The sequence below is a fragment of the Prionailurus viverrinus genome, chromosome E2 (genome assembly GCF_022837055.1).
Source record: "Prionailurus viverrinus isolate Anna chromosome E2, UM_Priviv_1.0, whole genome shotgun sequence".
Classification (NCBI taxonomy): domain Eukaryota; kingdom Metazoa; phylum Chordata; class Mammalia; order Carnivora; family Felidae; genus Prionailurus; species Prionailurus viverrinus.
Window position 1 is genome coordinate 40,095,934 of NC_062575.1, and position 24,132 is coordinate 40,120,065.

At 34.4% G+C, this 24,132-nt stretch overlaps 1 protein-coding gene across 5 annotated transcripts in view; it reads left to right on the forward strand.

The window, feature by feature from the left end:
• Nucleotides 1-24,132, forward strand: part of URI1 (URI1 prefoldin like chaperone) — a 99,458-nt gene that overhangs the window by 26,215 nt on the left and 49,111 nt on the right. For all 5 annotated transcript variants that reach the window (XM_047834973.1, XM_047834974.1, XM_047834975.1 and 2 more), the window contains one exon: nt 20,187-20,221. In XM_047834973.1, coding sequence (XP_047690929.1) covers nt 20,187-20,221 — 35 coding nt within the window. The remainder of the gene's footprint in view (nt 1-20,186; nt 20,222-24,132) is intronic.

Here is a 24,132-nt window from a genome sequence, read left to right on the forward strand (position 1 = left end):
GGTGTGTATTACAACCTCATTTCTGTTTAAGACTGAATAATATTCCATTGTACATATATACACAACATTTTGTTTATTTGTTCTGTTGATGAAATATGGATTGTTTCTACTGTTTTGCTGTTGTGAGTAATGTTGCTGTGAACATTGGTGTACAAGTATCTGAGTTCTTGTTTTCAGTTCTTTATGGTGTGTACCTAGGAGTGGAATTGCTGAGTCATATGGTAATTCTGTGTTTAACTTTTTGAGGAACTGCCAAACTGTTTTTCATAGCATTTGCAAAATTTTACATCAGCAATGCATGAGGTTCCCTATTTTTCCACATCCTTGCCAACACTTATTTTCCATTGTTTTTGATTATAGCTATCCTAATAGGTGTTGAGATATCTCATTGTGGTTTTGATTTGCATTTCTCTAATAACTAAGGATGCTGAGCATCTTTCCACGTGTTTATTAACCATTTGTATGTCTTCTTTGGAAGAATGTCTATTCAAGCCCTTTGCCCATTTTCAAGTTGCATTATCTTTTTGTTGTGTTGTAGTTCTTTATATATTCTAGGTATTAAATCCTTATGAGCTATATCATTTGCAAATATTTCCTCCCATTCTATAGGTTGTCATTTCAATTTCTTGATAATGTTCTTCGTATGACAGTTTTTAATTTTGATAAAGTCCAGTTTATCTTTTTTTTCTTTTGTTGCTCATGCTTTTAGTGTCATATCTAAGAACACATTGCCAAATCCAAGGCCATGAAGACTTATACCTGCTTGCTTCTAAGAGTTCTGTGGTTTTAGGTCTTATATTTATATCTTTGACCCATTTTGAGTTAATTTTGTATGTTGCCCATTGACTGTTGAGTTTGAGAAAATTTAGGATGTTGTTATCTGAAGGTTCATAATCTAAGATTTAATTTATATTATAATTTTCACTATCATTTGTGTACAGTTGTGCAAATAGGGTGGCCACTAACCACATGTAGATGTTAAAGTTTAAAATTCAAATTAATTAAAGGTAAATGAAATTTAAAAATTAAGTTTGTTAGGCGGATTGGCCACATTTCAGGTGCTCAGTAGCCACACATGGTTGCATTGGACAGTGCTGATTTTGAAGCTTTCCATCATCAAAGAAAATTCTACTGGACTGTGCTAGTCAAGAGAGCTACTATTTTTAAAATTTGCATTCTAATTTGTTTAATAATTATGAAATGTCTTCCTGTGTCATCTTCTTCTCCTTGCCATTATTGGCAGAAAATGAAAATTTCTGAATTGTCAACTATTTTCAAAACCAAAAAACGGACTACAAAGGTAGTATCTCTAGTCTTTTATACCTTTTTAAAAAGATGATGCAGTACTTTGGACAATACAATAAGAAAAGTGAAGGATGGTTTTTCACTGTTGATTGCAGTATCCTTCTAGGTGATTTCATCATTTTTTTCATTTTTTATTATATAGTTCTTTTTTTTAAAGCATAGTTAGGAATTATAATCATGAAGTACAATTACTAGGGTGATGAAATAACAAGACATAGGGAAAATACAATCAGTAGGATCCCATAATGTATCTTAGACTTATAAAAAGGTTTGCTGTACTCGTATAATAATTATAAGATAAAATGAGTTGCATTCTTTTTGTTTTACTAAGCTTATTTTCTCTATTTTTTGCAAAACCTCTAAGTAGTCATGGAATGTCAATCTTTGCAAATAATTAGAATTACTTAAAAAAAAAGAATTGTTCAGTGGATCCTGATGCTTTCCATTCAGATCCATTACCACAGGGTTCTTCAACTTTCTGCAAAATCTGTATTTGAATCTCCCTTCTTCCGCAGTGAGACCTTGGTCCTCAACAACGTCTGCATGTATTCATTTGCTCTGTTCTACAATATACACAAAACAGTTTTTAGAACTGCTACATATATACCACTGCCAACAGCAAACCTATGAAGTGAAGTTCAGGATTTCTTTGCAGTTCCATTTGTTCTTATAGAATTAACCATGTTGGCATGTAGAGTTAGGATACTGATCTCAAAGGTGCTTGAATTACTACCGCTTTTGCTGTGCAGTTATCTCTTGGATTTGATGTACAGTTTCTATCTGTATTGAATTTTAGTGTTTGCTTTTTTATCAGTTTGATTTAATTTTGTTTTATGAATACATAAAACATCTACGTGGTTTAAAATCACCACTGTATCGAAAGGTGTACTGAAGTAATTAATTCTGTTCTTCTACCTGTCCCAATTGATAATCATTTTCAGTAATTTCTAGTTTATCCTCCCTGTGTTTCTTCTTTGAAAGTAAATTTTAAAATATACTCTTATCTCCCTTCCCACCTTTTTACATACAATATAGCATGTTATATTTTACCCCTTGTTTTTTTCATTAAATTTATACCTAGGAATTACTCTGGTTCATAGAGATCTTCCTCATCGTATTTTATGGTTCATTGTATGGGCATAATATCTGGTATTCATCTGGTATCTTTTTGATGGACATTTGGTGGTTTTCAGTCTCTTGATAATGCAAAAATGTTTCAGTGGATCACTCTACATGTGTTGTTTCTCATTTGTGAAATGATTTCGTATGAATTCCTAGAGGTGTAATTGGGTCAGAGGGTAAATTGGTTTAGCTTTATAAACTATACTTCTATGCTAATCAGTTTAACTTAAAATATGAAGTAAAAAGAGGTAAGAAGACGAGCAGAATAAGATGTTCAAAAGCTAGAGAACAGTGTGCTTAGTTTCTAGTGATCTCCACTGCCATTTTCAAGGTAATGGTTTCTTACCTGGAGGCAAGTAATTCCTTGCTGGTCTTGGTGACTCCACTCTTGCTCCACTTCTACTTGTTTTTGAGAGCTGTCTTTTTTTTTTTTTTTTTAAACAATGTAAATAGAATTTTGTCATTTTATCATTGTAAGTCTGATTGTACTTAGAGTAAAATCCAGGGTCAATAAAATGTGATTTGAGACCTTTGTATTGTCTGTGTTTTTAGGTTCATTTCTAGCTACTCCTCACATACTTACTGTACTTTAAAATGATGACCTGAGTTTTGGGGGGCAGAATAACCTAAGTATGTTTTTAAAATAATACTGTGTTTCTTTTAAAGACATCCTAATACAATATAGCAAAAAACAAACAGAAAAACAAACAAACAAAAATCCTGTTTAATCTATGGATTTGACCATTGTTCCTAAGCCTTTGATTTCTTTTTTTTTTTTTTTTTTAATTTTTTTTTTTTTCAACGTTTATTTATTTTTGGGACAGAGAGAGACAGAGCATGAACGGGGGAGGGGCAGAGAGAGAGGGAGACACAGAATCAGAAACAGGCTCCAGGCTCTGAGCCATCAGGCCAGAGCCCGACGCGGGGCTCGAACTCACGGACCGTGAGATCGTGACCTGGCTGAAGTCGGACGCTTAACCGACTGCGCCACCCAGGCGCCCCTGATTTCTTTATTTTATGAATCGAGTCATATTAAAGTAATTGCAAATTGATGCTTTTTTCTAGGAACAAAAATACAAGATTGAGTTTTGTGCCAGACACTGTACTAGAAACTGGGATACATAGGGTATTTTTTCTGCCCTCGAGGGACTTATAAATCTGTAGGGAAATGTGTTAAAACATAATACAATGTAATAATTTTCTCTAATTCTTTGCTCTTCATTTGCTTCTCAAGCTACTAGAAGCTAGCCTCTGTCTTTTCATTGAAATTACTCTAGCTAAAGTTACTATATTTCACTTGCCAAACTCAGTGAACCCTTTCTGAGTTCTGGCCATACTTGACCTCAGTGCTTTACTGGAAACTTTAATTGCTCCCTGGTAAACTATTGAAACTGTGTACCCTAGGAACTTTTGTGATTTTGCTTTTTTTGGGTCTTCTACCTCTTCATTACTACTTTGTCTCTAGTTTCTTCATCTGATCCCTAAACATCCTGTACTTTTCATTTTTGGCTGTCCTCTACTCCGCCTGTCCTCTCTCATATAATTCTGTATGCCTTCTCTTGTCCAGACCTGTTGCCTTTTGGGCAGCTTCCCTTGAATGGCCCACAAACAGCTCAATCTTATTTGCTAAAATTGAATCGATCTCCTTTGTCCCTAATCTACATGTACATCTTCATCCTAGTTCTCAGGAACTCTATTTAAACCAGAGCCTTTTTAGCCTGCCCCGATCCATCTCTTTAATACTATGAATTTACTAAGATCTTGTCAGTTCTTTGTGTGTGATAACTTGTATTTTAAGGGTCCATTAGCATATCTTAATTAGGCTCTTATTTGAAAAATAATATCACATTTTCCAGTTAAAGGTTACTATTTTTGCTATTTTCAGTCTTTTTTTTTTAGCCTTCTGATGTTACCTAATGCTTTTATTTTTGAAGTTCTAATCTGTGAGCAAAGTATTTCTCTTTCTCGTTATTTCTCATGCCTTTATTTTTGAAGTTCTAATCTGTAAACATAACTATTTCTCTTTTAAACTCTATTAGCTTTATTTTACTTTCCTTTTAGTTATTACCTTAGAGATTATAATATGTAACATTTACTTACTGTAGTCTACTTTAAATTAGTAGGAAATTGTTCATCTTCTGAAATTTTGTCACTTATGAAATTATTCAAATAATTTTTTGATAGGTTAATTTCATTAACTAACCCTCTCTCATTTGTGCTATTATCACATTTACCTCCACATATGTTTTATGCTCTAAAATGTTAGGATTATGGTTTTAAACATTGTTTTTCATTTTTATTTAACTCTAAGCTGGTAGGTTCTCCCCCACCCCTGACACTTTTAAGATGCCATTACATTATCTTTTGATTTTCTTCCTTCATTTCTGTTAGTCTTCTGTCAGTCTTGATTGGTTTCTTCTCTGAAAAATTTGTGTATATTTTTCCCCTTATCTACTTCAGGATTTTTCTCCTCATCTTTGTTCTGTCCTTCTTTGCTCTGTATGCCAATTTGGATACCTTCTATTGAGCTGTATTCCTGTTCACTAATTCTCTGTTCTTATGTATCTAGTCTGCTAGTAAACCCATCTACCAAATGCCTAGTGACAGTTATTCTGTTTTTTATTTACGTAACTTGTGTTTTCACGTTATGTGGATTCTAGGCATCTAGAATTGATGTCTCCAACCTTCACTCTATTTTCATGAGTATGTTTATCATAAAGTGTCTTAATAACTGCAATATGTAAATCAAATGAGAGTCTGTTACCATTGTTTATTTTTGCTCTTGGTTTCTTATCAGCTGCTCCTGTTTTCATAGGCTGCCTTGTAATTTTTGATTGGATGACAGACCTTGTAGAAAAGTTGTAGGGACTGTAGATGATGTTATCTTTTCAAACATTATTAGTAAGTTTTCTTTTAGCAGCCAGTTGAAATTCTTTTGGTCTGTTTGAATTTTGCTCTTATTCCTAGCATGTAACACTTACTTCTAAGGCATAGCTCTAATTCCATACAGAGTATGTCTTTTTCATAAGTTATGTGATCATGTATATGTAATTCTGTTTCTCTTCGATTTCATTTCATTGGGTCATTTGCCTATACTGGCATGAATACCACATTTTCTGGCTAGGTCTTGATATCTAGTGGTAAATTCCTCTAGCTTTGTCTTCAAAATTGCCTATACTGTTCTTGAACCATAGCTTTATTTTTTTTTCAAGTTTATTTATTTTGAGAGAGAGAGAGAGAGAGCGAGCATGCGTGGGGGATGGACAGAGAGAGACAGAGAGGGAGAAAGATGGAGAGAGAGAAAGAGAGAGAGAATACCAAGCAGGCTCTACACTCTCCGTGCAGAGCCTGACATGGGACTTGAGCTCATGAACTGTCAGATCACTAACTGAGCTGAAATCAAGTTGGATGCTTAAGTGAGCCACCCAGGTGCCCTGAGCCTTTGCTTTGTTATGAATATTTAAAAATCTTTTTAATACAGAGTAACCTGCCTAGGGTTTTGCTTGGAGTGCACTGTATCTAAATATTGGGGGACTATCAACATTATTGCGCTGTTTTCTAACCCATGAACATGTTATATCTTTGTTTACTTAGTTCTTCTCTAACTTAGTATTGTCTTTTTTTAGTATATAAATCTTGAATGTATTTTAGATTATCCCTTGATATTTGTTATTTTTAATTGCATTTTATGATTTATTTGGTGTTCGTGTTTTACTGGTATATAGTCTCATACTTGATTTTTGTATATTGACTGTTAAATGTATATTCTGATACTATATGTGTAATATATACAGGCATGTGCATGTTATCTGAATAATAGCACTTTATTCTCTTTAGTTGTTCAGGCTTTTATTTTTTGCCTTTTGAATGATCTGTAGCACCTTTAATATAGTGTTGATTAAAAGTAGTGTTAGTAGGCTTTCTTATCTAGTTCTGTGTATCAGGGGAACAGCTTTAAATATTATATCATTATAAATGATGTTTACTGTAGGCTTTTTGTAGATAATCTTTATGAAAATAAGGAAGTGTTCTCCTGTTCCTACTTTGCTCCTTTTATCATAAATAGATGTTGAATTTTATCACATGCTTTTTTTGTGTTTTGAGATGTTAATGTGGTGAGTTAGTTTGATTTTTTTAAAATATTGAAACACCATTGCATTCCTGGAGAAAGCCCCTTGTTATGTGTTTATCTTTTCATATGTTATCCAATTAAATTTCTTATTATTTTGTTAAGGTATTTTGTTTCTGTGTTTATGAGGGTATTGGTTTATAGTTTTCTATTTTTCTTGTAATGTTCATGTTTGGTTTGGGTTTCAGGGTTATGCTAGCCTCGTAAAATAACTCATTTTTGTGTATTTTACATAAGAGCTTGTGTACCATTGGTAATGTTTTTAACTTAAGTGTTTGAAATAATTCGTCAGTGAAGCTGTCTGGGCTTAGTATTTTCCTTTCATGAATATTTTAAAATATGGTCTTGGAGTGCCTGGGTGGCTCAACCTCAGCTCAGCTCATGATCTCATGGTTTGTGATTTTGAGCCCCACATCGGGCTCCTGCTTTGGATCCTCCATCTCCCTTCTCTGCCCCTTGCCCACGTTTCTGTCTCTTTCTCCTTCTCTCTCTCAAAAATAAAGATTAGGGAAAAAAAAAAAAAAACACACCACAATCTCAGTTTCTTTGTTAGTAAAAGGACTATTCATATTTTTCCGGAGTGGCTACACCAGTTTGTATTCCCACCAGCAATGCCAAAGAGATCCTTTTTCTCCACATTGTCACCAACATCTATTGTTGCCTGAGTTGTTAATGTTAGCCATTCTGACAGGTGTGAGGTGGTATCTCATTGTGGTTTTGATTTGTATTTCCCTGATGATGAGTGAGGTTGAGCATTTTTTCATGTGTTGGTTGGCCATCTGGATGTCTTCTTTGGAGAAGTGTCTATTCATGTCTTTTGCCCATTTCTTCACTGGATTATTTGTTTTTTGGGTGTTGAGTTTGATAAGTTCTTTATAGATTTTAGATACTAACCCTTTATCTGATATGTCATTTGCAGATATCTTTTCCCATTCCATTGGTTGCCTTTAGTTTTGTTTATTGTTTCCTTTACTGTGCAGAAGCTTTTTATTTTGATGAGGTCCCCATAGTTCATTTTTGCTTTTGTTTCCCTTGCTTCCAGAGATGTGTTGAGTAAAAAGTTGCCGCAGCCAAGGTCAAGAGGTTTTTGCCTGCTTTCTCCTTGAGGATTTTGATGGCTTCCTGTCTTACGTTTAGGTCTTTCATCCATTTGAGTTTATTTTTGTGTATGGTGTAAGAAAGTGTTCCAGGTTCATTTTTCTACATGTCTAGTTTTCCCAGCACCAGTTGCTGAAGAGACTGTCTTTATTCCATTGGATATTCTTTCCTGCTTTGTCAAAGATTAGTTGGCCATACATTTGTGGGTCCATTTCTGGGTTCTCTATTCTGGTCCATTGATCTGAGTGTCTGTTTTTGTGCCAGTACCATACTGTCTTGATGATTACAGCTTTGTAATACAGCTTGAAGTCCAGGATCATGATGCCTCCAGCTTTGGTTTTCTTCTTCAAGATTGCTTTGGCTATTCGGGGTCTTTGCTGGTTACATACAAATTTTAGGATTGTGTGTTCTAGGTCTGTGAAGAGTGCTGGTGTTATTTTGATAGGTATTGCATTGAATATGTAGATCGCTTTGGGTAGTATTGACATTTCAACAATATTTGCTCTTCCTATCCAGGAGCATGGAATATTTTTCCTTTTTTTGGTGTGTCGTCTTCAATTTCTTTCATAAGCTTTCTATAGTTTTCAGTGTATAGATTTTTCACCTCTTTGGTTATGTTTATTCCTAGGTATTTTATGTTTTTTGGTAAATTGGAATTGATTCCTTGATTTCTTTTTCTGTTGCTTCATTGTCAGTGTCTAGGAATGCAACTGATTTCTGTACATTGATTTTATATCCTACAACTTTGTTGAATTCATGGATCAGTTCTAGCAGTTTTTTGGTGGAATCTTTTGGGTTTTCCATATAGAGTATCATGTCATCTGTGAAGAGTGAAAGTTTGACCTCCTCCTGGCTGATTTGGATGCCTTTTATTTCTTTCTTTGTGTTGTCTGATTGCTGAGGCTAAGACTTTAATTTTATCTTTTTAAAGGAACAATTTTTAACTTTTAATTTTTCTTCTGTATGTTGGCTCTCTACTTCATTGATTTCTGCTTTTATTCTTCTTTTTAAAAATTTCCTTTTGGCTATAATTTTTTTTAGCTTTAAAATTTTTTTAAATTTATTATTATTTTTTAATGTTTTTATTTATTTTTTAAGGATAGAGAGAGACAGAGCAGGAGTGGGGGAGGAGCCGAGAGACAGGGAGACACAGAATCTGAAGCAGGCTCCAGGTTCTGAGCTGTCAGCACCAGAGCCCGATGCGGGGCCTGAACTCATGAACTGTGAGATCATGACCTGAGCTGAAGTCTACCCTCAACTGACTGAGCCACCCAGGTGCCCCTTTTTTTAGCTTTAAAAAAAAAAACTTTTTTTAATATTTATTTTTGAGAGAGAGACACAGAGCATGTCCTGGGGGAGGGGCCAGAGAGAGTGGGAGACACAGAATCCAAAGCAGGCTCCAGGCTCCAAACTGTCAGCACAGAGCCCGATGTGGGACTTGAACTCAGGAACTGTGAGATCATGACCTGAGCTGAAGTTGGAGGCTTAACTGACTGAGCCACCCAGGTGCCCTTCTAGCTTCTTAACATGAAAAGTAATAGAGATGAAAAAGTCATTGATTTTTGCTATTCTTTGTAATGTATGCACTTTGAGTTTTAAAATTTTCTCTAATTATTACCTTAGGTACCCCGTACAATTTGCATATTATTTTCATTATCAGCCATTTATATATTTTTTTGATTTCTGTTATGATTTGTTCATTGGCCCATGAGTTATTTGGAAATCTGTGCTTTAATTTCTTAACATTGAATATTTTCTACTTTTCTGTTGATGTCATATTTACTTCTATACTGGTCAAAGAACACAGCTTGCAAAACTGAAATTTAAGACTTGTCCCATGGCCTACTATATGATCTGTTTTAGTCAGTTTTAGTCAGTGTCCCATAATTTACTTGGAAAGAATATGAATTCTGCAGATTTTGAGTTTCATAATTTTGTTAGCTCAAGTTAGTTGAAAGTAGTGTTCAAGTATTTTATTATATCCTTGATTTTTTTTTGTTTGCTCATTCTGTCATTTTTGAAGAGACGTGTATTGAAATCTCTTCTAACTAGGGTGGATTTATATTTTTCTTCTTCTTTTTTTAATCTTTGCTTTACACAGTTTGAGGTTCTGTTGTTTGGTGCATACAAATTTAGGACTGTAATAAAAATCTCTAGTGATGCTTTTTGCCTTCAAGTCTCTCATTGAATATTAGTATGGTTACACCAGCTTATTTTGGTTTTGTTTCTTTTCATAACACATCTGTCTTTTAACTTCAATCTATTGGTGTTCCGTCTCTTTTAAATAGCATTTAGTTGTGGTTTTACAACTTCAGTCTGGATACCCTTTTCCTTTTATCTAGGATATTTAGTCAATTTCTGTATAATGAAGTTACTGAAGTATTTTAGTTTCATTCTATCACCTTTGAACTTTTTATTTTTTAAAAATTTTAGTAGACTACACATAACAAAATCATTTAAACCAATTTTAAGTGTACATTTCACTGATGTTAAGTACATTCAGATTGTTGTGCAAACTATCATCATCATCCGTCTCCAGAACTTTTCTTTTAATGTTGTAAAGCTGAAATTATGCATTAAAAAATAACCCCCTATGACCCCTTCCTCCATCTGCTGGCAACTACTATTTTACCATCTGTCTTTGAATTTGACTACTCTAGGTAACTCACGTAAGGAATCTTATAGTATTTGTCCTATTGTGTCTGGCTTATTTTACTCAGCATAATGTCTTCAAGGCTTACCCATATTACAGTATATTTCTGGATTTCTTTCCTTTTAAAGGCTGAATAATATACACATTTTATTATTCGTTCATTCATTGATGGACATGTGTTGCTTTCAGCTTTTGTCTTTTGTGAATAATGCTGCTGTGGACTGAGTGTATAAATGTTTGAGACCTTGCTTCCAGCCCTTTTGGGTGTATACCCAGAAGTGGAATTGCTGTATCATATGGTAATCCTGTGTTTAATTTTTGAGAAACCATCTTACTGTTTTCCACTGTTTTCCACTTTTTTTTGGTCACTAGTGAGATTTTTATTCATCATTCTTCTATTTGCACCATCTGACATTCCCACCAGCAATGCACAGTTTAGTTTTTCTATATCCTTGGTCAACACTTGTTATTTTCTTCCTTTCCTTCCTTTTTTTTTCTTTTCTTTTTCTTTTTCTCTTTTCCTTTCCTCCTTGCTTCCTTTTGAGCCATCCTAATGGATGTGAAGTGGTATCTCATTGTTCTTTTCTCTGCTTTTTTGGTCTTCCTTTGGTTTAATCAAATATGCCATATTGCATTTTTTTCTCGTCTATGAGCTTCTTTGTGATACATTCTTTTTTTTATTATGGTATGTTAGTACTATATCTGTGTTAGCATTAAATATACCATATACTTGTGTTCTTTTTTACTAGAGTAATTTTTCCTGGAGGTCACGACATGAATTCATTTATTCATCCCACCCCTTGCAGTATTGCTTTCATGCATTGTGATTCCATGTGTTTTATTTTATTTATTAAAAAAAATTTTTTTTTTATCGTTTATTTATTTTTGAGACAGAGAGAGACAGAGCATGAACGTGGGAGGGTCAGAGAGAGGGAGACACAGAATCTGAAACAGGCTCCAGGCTCTGAGCTGTCAGCACAGAGCCCGGACGCGGGGCTGGAACTCACGGACCGCGAAATCATGACCTGAGCCGAAGTCGGCCGCTCAACCAACTGGGCCACCTAGGCGCCCCTGATTCCATGTGTTTTAAACACCACAGTACTTCATTTAAAATTGTTTGATGTGATTAATATTGACATACCTTTACTTTCTGAAATTACCTCTGCAATTGCTCTTTCTTTCTGCATTTATGTTGTTTTCAAAAGTCACTGTAGTATTTTCCCCCTGGCTTTATTGAGATGTAATCAACATATACTATTGTATAAGTTTAAGGTGTACAACTGTTGATCTGATACTTATATATCGTAAAGTGATTATCACCTTAGCGTTAGCTGACACCTCCATCACATCATCTAATTACATGTAGTGTTTCTTTAGTGAAAATTTGCTAGTGAAGAATTATTTTTCTTTGTGAAAATGTTTTTAATTTTTCTTCATGTTGAAAGAAAGATCTGTTTGCTGTAGACTATGTATATGGATTTTCAGTTATTTTTTTCATTGCTTTAAAATTTTATCTTATTTTCTGATTTCCATAATTTTTTGCTGAAATTTGCTCTAACTCTTCTTGTTGCTACTTTGAAGACAGTGCATCTACTTGCTTCTTCTTGCTGCTTATAAAATTTTCTTTTTTTTTTTGGCAGGGAGGGTTTCATTCGTGTAAGTACGTTGTTCCTTGATACATTTTTCTTTTATTTCTCTTGCTTGAGGTTCTTAGTATGTCTTATATCTGGCTGATACCTTCATCTTTATTTTAGAAAATCCTCTCATGGTAGGTTCATATACTGCTTCTGCCACATTTGGTTTTCCTTCTCTTTCTGGATTTTCAGTTATACAGTATTTCACATGTTTCTTATTGGTCTTTTCTGTATTTTCCATTTTTTGTTTTCAAATCTCTGAGCTTTAATTTGGATATTTTCTATTGACCTATAATCTATTGACCTATAATCACCTCTAAAATCCTGATTTCTGCTGTGTGTAATTTCTCATTAGCACCATTTATTCAGCCCATTTTGGATATTTCAATTACAGAATATACAGTTCATTTTTGTGTGTGTGTGTGTAGATATAGTTCTTTAGTGAAGTTTGTCATCTTTTCATGTATTTCTTTCTTTCATTTTCTTGAACATGTTAATTATTGTTACTTTATGTTTTAGTTTGTTAGCTTCAATATGTAGATTGCATGTTTGTTTGATTCTGTTTTTTCTTTTTCTTTCTTTTGGATATTTGGTTATATGATCTTGTGTTTTGGTGTCCTTGTTATTTTTAGTTAAATGCTGTGATTGTGTCTTTAAAAATTGCAGGTACTCCTGAAGATGAGAGTGACTCTGGAAAGTTCACTACCTTTCTTCTGCTAGGTAGAGAGAGGAGGAGCTGGACACTTTAATGGCAAGTGCTAAATGACGTACAGGCCAGGTTTTGCTTATTTAAAGTATCAGCTATTCTTGATTCCTTTAGGACTTTCACCAAGACTTCTTTCTTCGGAGGTTTCTGAATTCTAAATTTGTTTCATCAGTATCCTGAACTTTTTGCTTTTTCAGAGTTTCAGGTTAGCTTTTTGAGCTTCAGAATTTGATAAATGTCATGAAAAGGAAACAGAGTACATGTTTAAGCCCACTCATGTCTCTGATTTTGTTTCTGTGGCTTTCTCAGACTCCCCAGGCTCTGCTTGTTTCTGTCTCCCACTCATGGCTGTCTGCTCGGGGGCAAACATAGTTCTAGCTCTTCCTGTGCCTAGAATTGCCCGAGAAAAAAGCAGCTTCAGAATACACACTCCTTTATAGTCATCTGCTCTCTAAATCTTAGTCTCTCTTGTTCCCATCGCTTTGGCAACTCTAAAGATGCCTGTGAAGAAAAGATTTTTGTTTATCTGGCTTTTCCATTTCCCAGAGGGATTACTGGTTTGTCAGAAGCTTTTTGTCCCTACTTGGTAGAAGTGTGGACTAAGTTTTGAAGTTACATAGCTACTTATAATGATTTAGTATTAACTTTACTATAGTCTCATTGACAGTGCATAGTATTTCTTTAAAATAAAAATTTACCCTTTTATTTATTTTATTTATTTATTTTGAGAGAGAGAGAGAACAAGTAGGGGAGGGGAGAGAGAGGATCCCAGCAGGCTCTGCACTGTCAGTGCGGAGCCTGATGTGGAGTCAGATGCTTAACTGACTGAGCCACCCAGTTGACCCATAATTTACCTTTAATTGGTGCAAAATGGCATTTCATAGATTTCCTTAATTTGACTTTTTTTTGGTCACTAGTGAGATTTTTATTCATCATTCTTCTATTTGTATTTTCTCTTTAATGAATTGTTTTCTTTGAGATCTTCACAGGCATATCATCGTTCTAATCTATGTGTCAGATTTCTTAGTCAATTGTAAACCATAGAAATGTTTGGAAGAATGTTCTGAAAGAATTTACCAGAAGAATTTAGGAGGAACCCCAGGCAGGATTTTTTTGTTGGTGTGTGCATGTGTTTTGTTGTACATTTATACCCTTACTTGCTTGCTTGTTTAGATGGTTCGGTAGTTTGTGCAAGTTCCATTGTGGTCATCTTTCAGGTCCAGAATTTGTTATCACCTCAGTCTTTTTTTAAAGATTTTTTTTTAATGTTAATTTTATTTTTAGAGAGAGAGAGAGGCAGAGAGAGAGGGAGACACAGAATCCGAAGCAGGCTCCAGGACCCAAGCTATCGGCACAGAGCCTGATGTGGGGCCTGAACCCACAAACTGCCAGATCATGACTTGAGCCGAAGTTGGACGCCCAACCAACTGAGCCACCCAGGTGCCCCCACCTCAGCCTGTCTTTATGTCCAGAGTAAATTTAGCCCAGTTAGTATTAGATATCCACCCTCTCCATTCACTGTGGCTACAGATGGAGAAATGGGATCCTTTGCCAATTGTAGGTAGGAGAAAGGCAGGGTTTCTCGGAGTAAGGTGTGGGAAAGAAGAGAAAATGATTGGTATCTGTAGTAAAAGAGTGGGCATGGAAGCTGCAATTCAAGCATTATTTCACATTCAGAAATACAGGTCATAATACCCAATCTGTAATTCAGAAGTCTAAAAAGCACTGAAAACAAAGTTCTGCCTAAGTTTGTGGCATATTCATTTGTTGACAAACTGATTGGAACTGATTTCAGTGAGGCACTTATTCCACCTACTTTTAATATTCATGTTATATTGCCACTGTTACTATATTTGATACTGCATGGTGTTTCACTGGCGGGGGGGGGGGTGTCATAATGTATGGTGTGTGTACTGTATTACCTTGTTAAGGTATGAAAAGTTCTAAATTGAGAAACTTGTCTGCTCCTGAGGTTTTTGACTAAGTGATTGTAGACTTGTACTTCTTTAAAAGGACTTGATGCATACTTATTGTAGGGCAGGTGAATACATGGTGAGTTAAGTAGACATGGCCTATAACTTACTGGGCTTTCAGCCAGCACAGTTAAGAGTTTCCTGGATTTCCAATTCCCAATCCTAAAAACAGAACTATCAGGGTCTTCATTTTTAGAAATATTGTTGGATGTATATTTTAGTCTTTTAATATTTCCATTGTGACACGACTGTATCTTTTTACTTGGTATTATGAGTAACAACTGAAAAAAAAAGAGCCCTAATTTGCAGGTAGAACCATGAAGGGAATGGAATATACAATACCAAAGCATGTCTGGTATTTGTGGAAATAGAGGCTGGGTTTGAATATGAGAAATGCATCAGAAGTCTGTAGGAGAAAACTGGGCTAAATGTAAAAGTGAGGATTAAGATGATCATTTTGATTCCATCCTAACTGTATTTTTGAATAAGGACAATTTAACTGTTTTGGCTCTGTATAATTGGAGATAAACTTTTGGTAGCAGTTTTGGTATTTTTGGTTTTCAGCATATTTATTTTATTTATTTAAATTTTTTTAACGTTTTATTTTTGAGAGATAGAGAGAGAGACAAGGTGCGAGTGGGGGAGAGACAGAGAGAGACGGAGACACAGAATCTGAAGCAGGCTCCAGGCTCTGAGCTGCCAGCACAGAGCCTGACGTGGGGCTTGAACTCATGAACCATGAGATCATGACGTGGGCCGAAGTCAGATGCTTAAATGACTGAGCCACCCAGGTGCCCTTATTCAGCATATTTAGAGAGTATATTTATTTAAAAATTTTTATGTAGAAACACTCAGTTTATTACAGTTTATTACTGTTTATTGCAATTTTTCTTTTAGGAACCTGTGGTCAATTTCTTCCTTCTTTGCAAAGAGTCTTAATAATAAGACCTGTAGTAGTTTGCTAATTTTGTTGAAGTACACATCTTGTTCATTTTTGCTAATAGCATTTATACATTCTTGTAATTAACTGATAATATGTCTTTTAAGAAATTATTTTCAACGTTTTGAAGTAATTGTCAGATAACAGTGTATGTGTAGTACCCATTGGTTTTAGCCACCACTGTTACTTTTTCCTTTTTAACTCAGCAACTCTAAAACACAAAATTGTACAATCTCTCTGAAGACAGTCCAGCAAGAGAAGCAAACTAAATTTAGACAGCTCTGATTAATATAGTCCTCAGATTATTTTTCTGTATATGAACCCATGACATGGGGAATTTGAAATCGAAATACAGTTAGAAAGGTTTTAGAAGTGAAGTGGATCATTTTTGATAGAAGTATCACTTGAGACTTAGGCAGGCTTACCCTTTTAGGCTTTCTGTTCCAGTCTAGTTTTAATGTGGTGCTGTATTTAACAGAGAAAACTCATAGGTTGATGCCCCCTTGTGGTCTCTTAACAAAATAAATAGCACAAATGGAAATAAGTAATGGAGATCTTAATACATGTTAAATAATTCATTCCCTCCTTTTAAAAATAGTTTTAAGAAAGTGACTTCTGAGGAAGAACAGTAAAGGCATTATTATTCCTATATTCCATATACTTTATTGACTTTAAAATTTATCAAATGTTATTTTAACCCTATATAACAGAACGTGCATGTGTGTTAGCTGGACACTGATACAAAGAAAAAGAGGTTGTTGGGTTGGCTTCTACCATTGTCATCCTGGACATCTAACTCAGTTACAAATGCCTTAAAAATATGATGAGATGTGATAGTAATTATGGGGCTAGTGTCTCTCCTCCCCCCCTCCCCCCCCCCCCCCCCCCCGCCCTTACCCCGAACACATACAAGTAAATGGAGCTTGGGAAATCTGTTGTTTATAGTCACTTGACCTGACCAGGGTCAGATGCTATATGAGGCATTGGAAGAAATGAGGGTTTTTATTAGCCAGTTGGTGAATTTAAGCTTATTTGCTTTTACCAACATTGGCAAGGTCTTCTTTGTGTGTGCATGTGGGTTTGTGGATGAAGTGGAGAAGTAGTAGTAGCAGCAGTCAGTGCTTTAAGAAAGACCATAGGGGTGCCTGGATGGCTCAGTCTCTTAAGCATCTGACTGTTGATTTTAGTTCAGGTCATGATCTCAGTCATGAGATTGAGCCTCACACAGGGTTCTGCACTTGATGTGGAGCCTGCTTAAGATTCTCTCTCCCTCCCTCCCTCTCTCCCTCTCCTCCTCTCTCCTTTCCTCCCTCCCCCCTTCCTCCCTCCTTCCCTCTGCCCCTCCCTCTGCCTGTGCGCGCTCGTGCTCTTTCTCTCTCTTTCTTGAAAAAACTCCCCAAAACAGCTGCTTTTCTTCTGTTACCCAGTAAGATGAATGATGGTTGGAAGTGGTCCAGTCCAGTGAGTATGGGCTTTGACATTAGATAGTCCTGGTTAGATAGACCTGTTTCTAAAAGTGATTTTATCTCTTACCAGTTCCTGGGTAGTTGTATAATATTGGGTAACATACTTCAATTTTGAACTCCGGTTTCCTCTCTTTAAGAAGTTAAAACCTACCTTATTGAACAGTTACAGCTCCATTGTCATCATATGAAGTCTTTTGGCCTATACCACTGTTAGTACTCTTAGAGTAAGGGCAGTTTTGAATTATTAAGTGTACTGTGTGACTTTTTAACTACTGGGTTGTTGGTAAAGACTCCTAATGGTGGAATGTATCTTAAAAAGTGGTAAATCACCTCATACTCTTTTATGGACTATAGTCTTTACTTTGGATTTAGTGCTGTACTACTACATAAGTACATATTTTCTTTATAAATTTCTGGCTTTAAGTGCAATTATATCACATTAAAGTATTTACTAGGTCAATTGTTTTAATAGTTGAAGCCTATTAACTAATTCTTTTTATAAAAATGATTCAATAAGATTATTTTCTTCAGGAATAATAGTTACATGTTTTGGTAGGTTTAACTTAAACTATTGTTGCTTGATAGGCATCTTATTTAAAAAAGATTTTGTGAAGGACAACAAAATAATGAAATGGTTTTTGTTGTTTTGCTTTATTTTTCAAGAGTTTTTATAGAAGCAGGTCAGTTTTATTTATTTAATACTTGAATTAATATGAGTCTATTTTCAGAAGTAGTAAGATTATTTGGATTTATTTAACAGAAAAATTAGTTGTTTTTTTTTTAACCCATGCAGATTCAACTTTGAATCATCAGATTTTTCTTTCTTCTAAAATTTTCCTTGGCATCTAAAGCGTTGGAATTTACTAATAATTTTCTTTTGAAAAATGTGCTGTAAAAGAGAAGAAAACTAGAAAGATCTCTCAAAATATCAATACAACTGCTTGTGTTTTAGGAACCCAGTGGTTTTAGGAAGTAAGTGGGCTATAAATCATGTAAACAAAGATAACTTGTAGTCCTGTCAGAAGGCTGTCTATGTATTTTCATACCTGCCTCTCTCACCTTTTCCTATATTTATCTGACTCTCAAAATAAAGAGCCTATACCTTCGATTAGTGCCTAACTGAAGTCTCTGTTGTCTTAAACCCCATATGTAACTGATAAAGACTTTAAGACTATTTTGGCAGTGAAAATTTCTCTCATAAATTTTGAAGTGGATTTTTGTTGTTTTATCCTAGAATATCTGTTCTTGGGGAGACTTTAGGAAAGAGAGGGTGAGGTGATTGTGGGGTGGGGAAAAGAGAGCTAAAACAAAGTGGATACTGGACTGTCGGGGGTGATGGCAAGAACACATGCCATTCTTCTAGGGACTTGTTTTTTAAACATAAAAAGCATATGTGCCAAATTTACATATTTACTAATTAAAAAGGCTTCCTGGAAACATTAAGTAGACTATCTTCTGTAACCTTTAACACTGTCACTAATGGATATTGCTTAGAAAATTTCATCGAAGGTCCTTTAAATAATGTAAATGATTATGAATATGTAACTAGTTAATATGCAGCTACGAAAGGATTATCATGTAGAGGTTAATGAACATTCTGCTCTTATGGTTTGCAGGGCTTTTCTTTTTGTGCTTTTGGCTCACTTCATGCTTGGAAACACATGCATTGGGATTGGAAAGCATCCTGACTGTTTTTTGGGTCTCATCTTTTAATGGGGTTGTTAAAGAGGAACTTTATGAAAAGGATTTCATGAAGATTTTTTTCTTTTTCAATTTACATTTAATTCTGTTTGTCTATTTTATAATTACTGCCAAATCAGAAACAGTGAAATGGATTGATGTAGTTTTAGCCTGGCTCTTCCAGATGTAAAGTCAGTACTCTGTTATATATTACCACTGTTATTAAGTGTTGCTATGTGATTGATACTTACTGAGAGATCTTCATTCTAAGACGGACTTTTTATGCTGAGTTAATGTGTAGTATGGTTGGGTATCTGATTACAGCATGTATTTTGGTACAGGATTGCTGCCTTAGTATTTAAAATGTACCAAAAGGGGACATTTATTTCAGGAATTAAATGTTATAATAGGAATTTAGTGACAGCCCTCCCCGCCAAAGTCTTGTGATTTTGGGGTGGAAACATTGAGCAAGAGAGACAAGAGAGAATATTGGTGTTTAGAATAGTGAACTAAAGCAATGTGTTTCAAACGAGATAATAACTGCTGTCTTTTTCACATGGCCTTGTATTGAGCATTTTGGCTTGTATCCCTTAGTTTCTCTGTCTCTAAAATGGTGCTACAGTATTTGAGATTATTGTTTAAAATTTTTATTAATGGGTAAATTGAAAACAATTAGTAATCTTTGAAAAGGTTATTATTTTTAAATTGCCATTCAAGTGTTAGTTTTTCCTCATTGGTTAGCATTGTTCCCTCCACCACCCCTCCCCCCCCCCCCCCCCAGTATTTTGAGAATCTGCTGAAATATCTTTAAGAAAAGCAAATAATTCTTGTACTTAATTTTATTGTTTTAACATTATAAACATAGTTTAAACTGGCTATTAAGTGCCTAAAATTTTATCAATTCACTGAGGGAACAAATGGGCTGTTCAGAGCATCTCTTTTATCCCAAGTATTTCTTCTCAAAAATGTTAGTAGAAAAATATCCCTGAACTCATTTTTAATGCACCAGAATAAAAATTACAGGTGAAAACATTTGGAGATATAGTGACAAAATAAAATATTTTTACTACTGTCTTTTTTTTTTTTAGTGATGAAACGTGGATGTTACATTGGTTTTTTGTTATTTATAACATTTGCGTATTCTACAAAATATGTAACGTTGAAAGCAGGTCTGTAGATTGTACAAAATACTAGTTATCTTATATCATATGTCACCTAATAGTTATGAAGCGGGTTTTGTAGCAAAGTATGAATCGGAAGGCTGTAATTTGTTCTGCAGTTATCAGCCTGCATTAGGGGTTATGATAAAGTGTGCTGCTTAAAAACTAACAGTCACATCTCTGTGCATTTGACAAATAAAAATGTATACCGAGATGCCATTAAATCTGTAAAGCCACTGTTCTAGTTTTCTGATACACTGATTTTGTAGCTTTGTGTATAGCCCTGTTTTTTCATGAGTAGTTATCTGTTTTCATGACAGGTGGTCACTAACTGCCAAGAGAAAATCCAGCATTGGTGAGTGAAAGATGGTTTTATATTATTTCTGAAATACTGATGGGGTCATCTGTTTGTATTTAAATAAAGTGTGTGTTATTTTTATGCAACCCATAATTGAATTCTTCTAGTAATCTCCATTTTGAATGCTTTTGATACTAATTTATATTGTCCTTCACTGTTTACTGAATTACGTGTTCCCTGATTTCCTGAAATTGTGTCACCATTTGTGTTTATTCTAATTGCCTTTTTTCCTTTCCTTTTTTTCAAACTAGCATAGTATTAATATCATTATGAGATAGATAGAGACTGAGACATTTTTGAACATGCGTTATCACAGAGCACTCTGTTTGGGGAATATTCTTATATTTGTAGTAGAATAATGATTGGAATCAGTTGTTTTAAAATAATGATGGAAATATCCACATTTCCCTGAAGTTTGAAAAATCTAATTAATTGCCTACATCCCAGAGCTTTCTTTATGGACTGCACTTTTTTAGAGTGTGGACAGAAAGAAAGCGTATCTATTTTAATGTGCTAATCTTTAGTTAATAGGACAATGCTTGGTAAATAACACACTTTCCTAAGTCTTCTGAGGAAAATGCTCAATTTAATGGTGAATAAAATCTTATATTATGAGTTGTCATGAGATATAGCTGTTGATCTTACAGATTCAAATTACAATATATCCATGCTGTGTTTACGAAGATTTTACTGAGAGAACAACAGGAGCTGTCTTGATTATTGTCTGCAGGGTTATTGCAAAATCATGGTAACTGCCCCTTTAGTGGTGAGATTAAACCTTTGGTTATACACCATCAAGCATATAATATTTTAAATTTATTTTAAGAGGCTTTTTCTTCATGCCTGAGAGATCTCCAAGGAAATAATTTATAGTTAGTATATATCAAATGTTTTTTGGTTTAAATGCACATAGGCTGCAAGCAGTGGATAAGAGTGAAAATCGGTGCAATCTGTACACATCATCTTATTAAATTCTGACTATTGGCGTGCAGAAAATAATCTAAAACTAATAATGTCCACTTTATAAATAAAAATTCAGGGACTTCATAATTTTCAATAAATGCAGTGTTGTAGTTGCATCTACTGTAGTGTAAGTCTGTCAACATTTCCATGATGGACGTTCGCTTTTCATTACACATTCAGTCCAGGTTGGAACTTGAAATGTAAGTAGTTGGCCAAAGATTAATCATTTTCCCCCAACCCCCACTAATTTGGCCAAAGAGATCCATTTTACAAATAATTCTGGGGAAATTTTATTCATGTGGACTTCTCTCTATTGGTTTGGTAAGGAATTCAGGAAATCAGTAAGAGATTGGATTCACTCAGAACAGATACTAATTGACTGACGCATATGTGTGAATAACTTGCTTCTGGTTTGCTTTGCAAGACTCTTTCCCTGTTAGACTGAAAATCCTTTGAGGCCAAGGGACGTATTTTCTTTCTTTCTTTCTTTCTTTTTTTTTTTTTTTTTAATCCACAGCACCTCCTACTGTGTTTGGCATATTATAGGCACTTAATAAATGTTTGAGTAAGTGAAGACCAAATATATAACATTATAAATGATAAATGCTATATATAACGTTTTAGTTTGCAAGTACTGTAGCAGTGCCCAGCCCTGGTAAACACAGACAGAAATGTGATATTTAATTCAGAACATCTTCATGTGACTCTCAATTTCAGTTGCCAGTTTTCCAAAGCTTTCCCAACTACAGAAGCTTAGATATTTACCTACACATATCTTAAAGTAGTGTATAGTACCTTATTTATATGTTAAAAATTTTAAAGAAATTTTCTAGTTAAAATTTGATTTTTCCTCTATCATTTCTACTATGGCTCGGGAAACAGACTTTTCTGTTTGTTTTTAATGAGGATCTGATACTGCTAGAATGTAAATGGCCAGTGAACTCAGCAATTAAAAAAAACTGAAACCAAAGTCTCTCTATTCCTCTGAAAGCCAGGAAATAGCTATTTGGGAGCATTGTGGCATTCTCATGATATTTTTATTCTGTTAATTCCACAAACAGTGATTGAGTTCCTACCATATGCCAGTATTGTGTTGCTGTTTGGAATTGAACGACCCTGCCATGGAAGAATTCATAGTCAGACACTATACAGGGAAATCACAATAATTTTGGGCTATTTGCAGAGAGCTAGGAAGCAGGAACAGAAGCTGGAACCATTCTTAAGGGTGTCTTATAACTGCTTCTAAAAGCATGTTGCTTTTCAGTTTTCTTTAGCCCTTGGCTTTAGCCTAGTCTAAAATACAATTCATATAGTTAAGCTCCCCCCTTCTTCATGGAATACATAACATACAGACATAATAAGGAAAAACAAAATACATGATTTTTAAAAAATGCTTTCTGGTGCTAGTGATGTTTATACTTTTTGTGCAGTTTTAAAGCATTATTTAAGGGAAAAGTAATGAATATTCTAGGCTTCAAAAGTAATCTTATTATTATTATTTTTTAAATGTAGGACAGGAAGTAAAAATATTTGTAGAAGTGTAGGGGTAAAAATGGCCTGGGGCAGACAGGATATGCCCCCCCCCCCAAAAAAAAAAAAAAAAAAGAAATCTCTTCCAGGAAATTAATTCAAACTGCAGAACTTTGGTGAACTAGAAACATTTGTAGTATTTGTTTAGTTAATAAAAGATAGTGAGGAAATGTTTGAGCCTAATAGTTGAGAATTTGTGCAACACTTTTACAGCTAACAGTGGTTTACAACTTAGTGAAGATTAAAAAAATTTAAGTACAACTTTTTTTTCTTAAAATACATTTTACTTAACTCCAGAAATAAGGTTTTTTAAAACCCACACACTATTTTCTCATTAAAATATGGATATACTTTCTACTGTTTAATGCACCAGGGCCTGATTATTCTGTTTATAGATTATCTGTAATTTTTTATCTTTTTAATTCTTCCCTAAAGAGCATGGGATTCAGAGTCTCAGACCTGCATTTGAATCCTGTCATTTACTAACTGTAACCTTGGGTGAATTACTAAGATTCTTGGTTTTCTCCTTGTAAAGTGACTATGATACTACTTAACTTGAAGATCGAGTGAGATAATGTCTGTAGAACACCCAGACTGGCTCTCAATAAATATTAATAGTAGCTCTGAAATCTTTTTTGGAAATTTAATTGCCAGATGAATAAAGAAAAAAAAAAACCTGTCAAAGCTTTGTAAATATTCCTGAATATTTTGTATTCATGCCATTATCTTCTTTTATCATGATGGAGAGATGGCTTTCTAAGCAGTGTTATTAAAGCTTTACATTAATGTTTTAGATAACTTTTTATTTGGAAGAATTTCAGACAAAAGACGACAGTAGTATTGTGAATCCACTTGTACTCATCACTCAGCCTCAGTAATGATCAACTCATGGTGTCATCTGAGTGTTTGCATTTAAACAGCTTATCCTACCCTCTCCCCACCCCCAACTATTTTGAAATGAATCTGAAAATGTATTCCATCTAGAAATACAGTATATATCTTTAAGACATAAAGCTTTTAAAAATTTAAACTAAAAATTTTTAAATTTGTCAGTATATTTATATAGTTCAAAATTTAGGAAGTTCTAAGGGTATAAATGGTGTGTAGTTTTTCTCCTGCCCTTATCCCCCAATTCTCATTTATCTTTGTAAACAACTGTTGTTGCCAGTTTCTTGCAAATCTTTTCAGAAACAGTTTTCATAAAGGATATATGTGTGTGTATATGTATGTAGGTATATGTGTGTATGTGTATTCATCCACGTTTTTATATATTGTTCTCCCACCCTTTTTGGCAAAAATGAAATCAGACTGTATACTGTTCCTTTGATTCTATACCTTGGAGTTCATTCTCAATTATTAGTTAACTCTTATTCTTTATTTCATTTCCATAAATTTCATTGTTTTTTAAAGGTCTA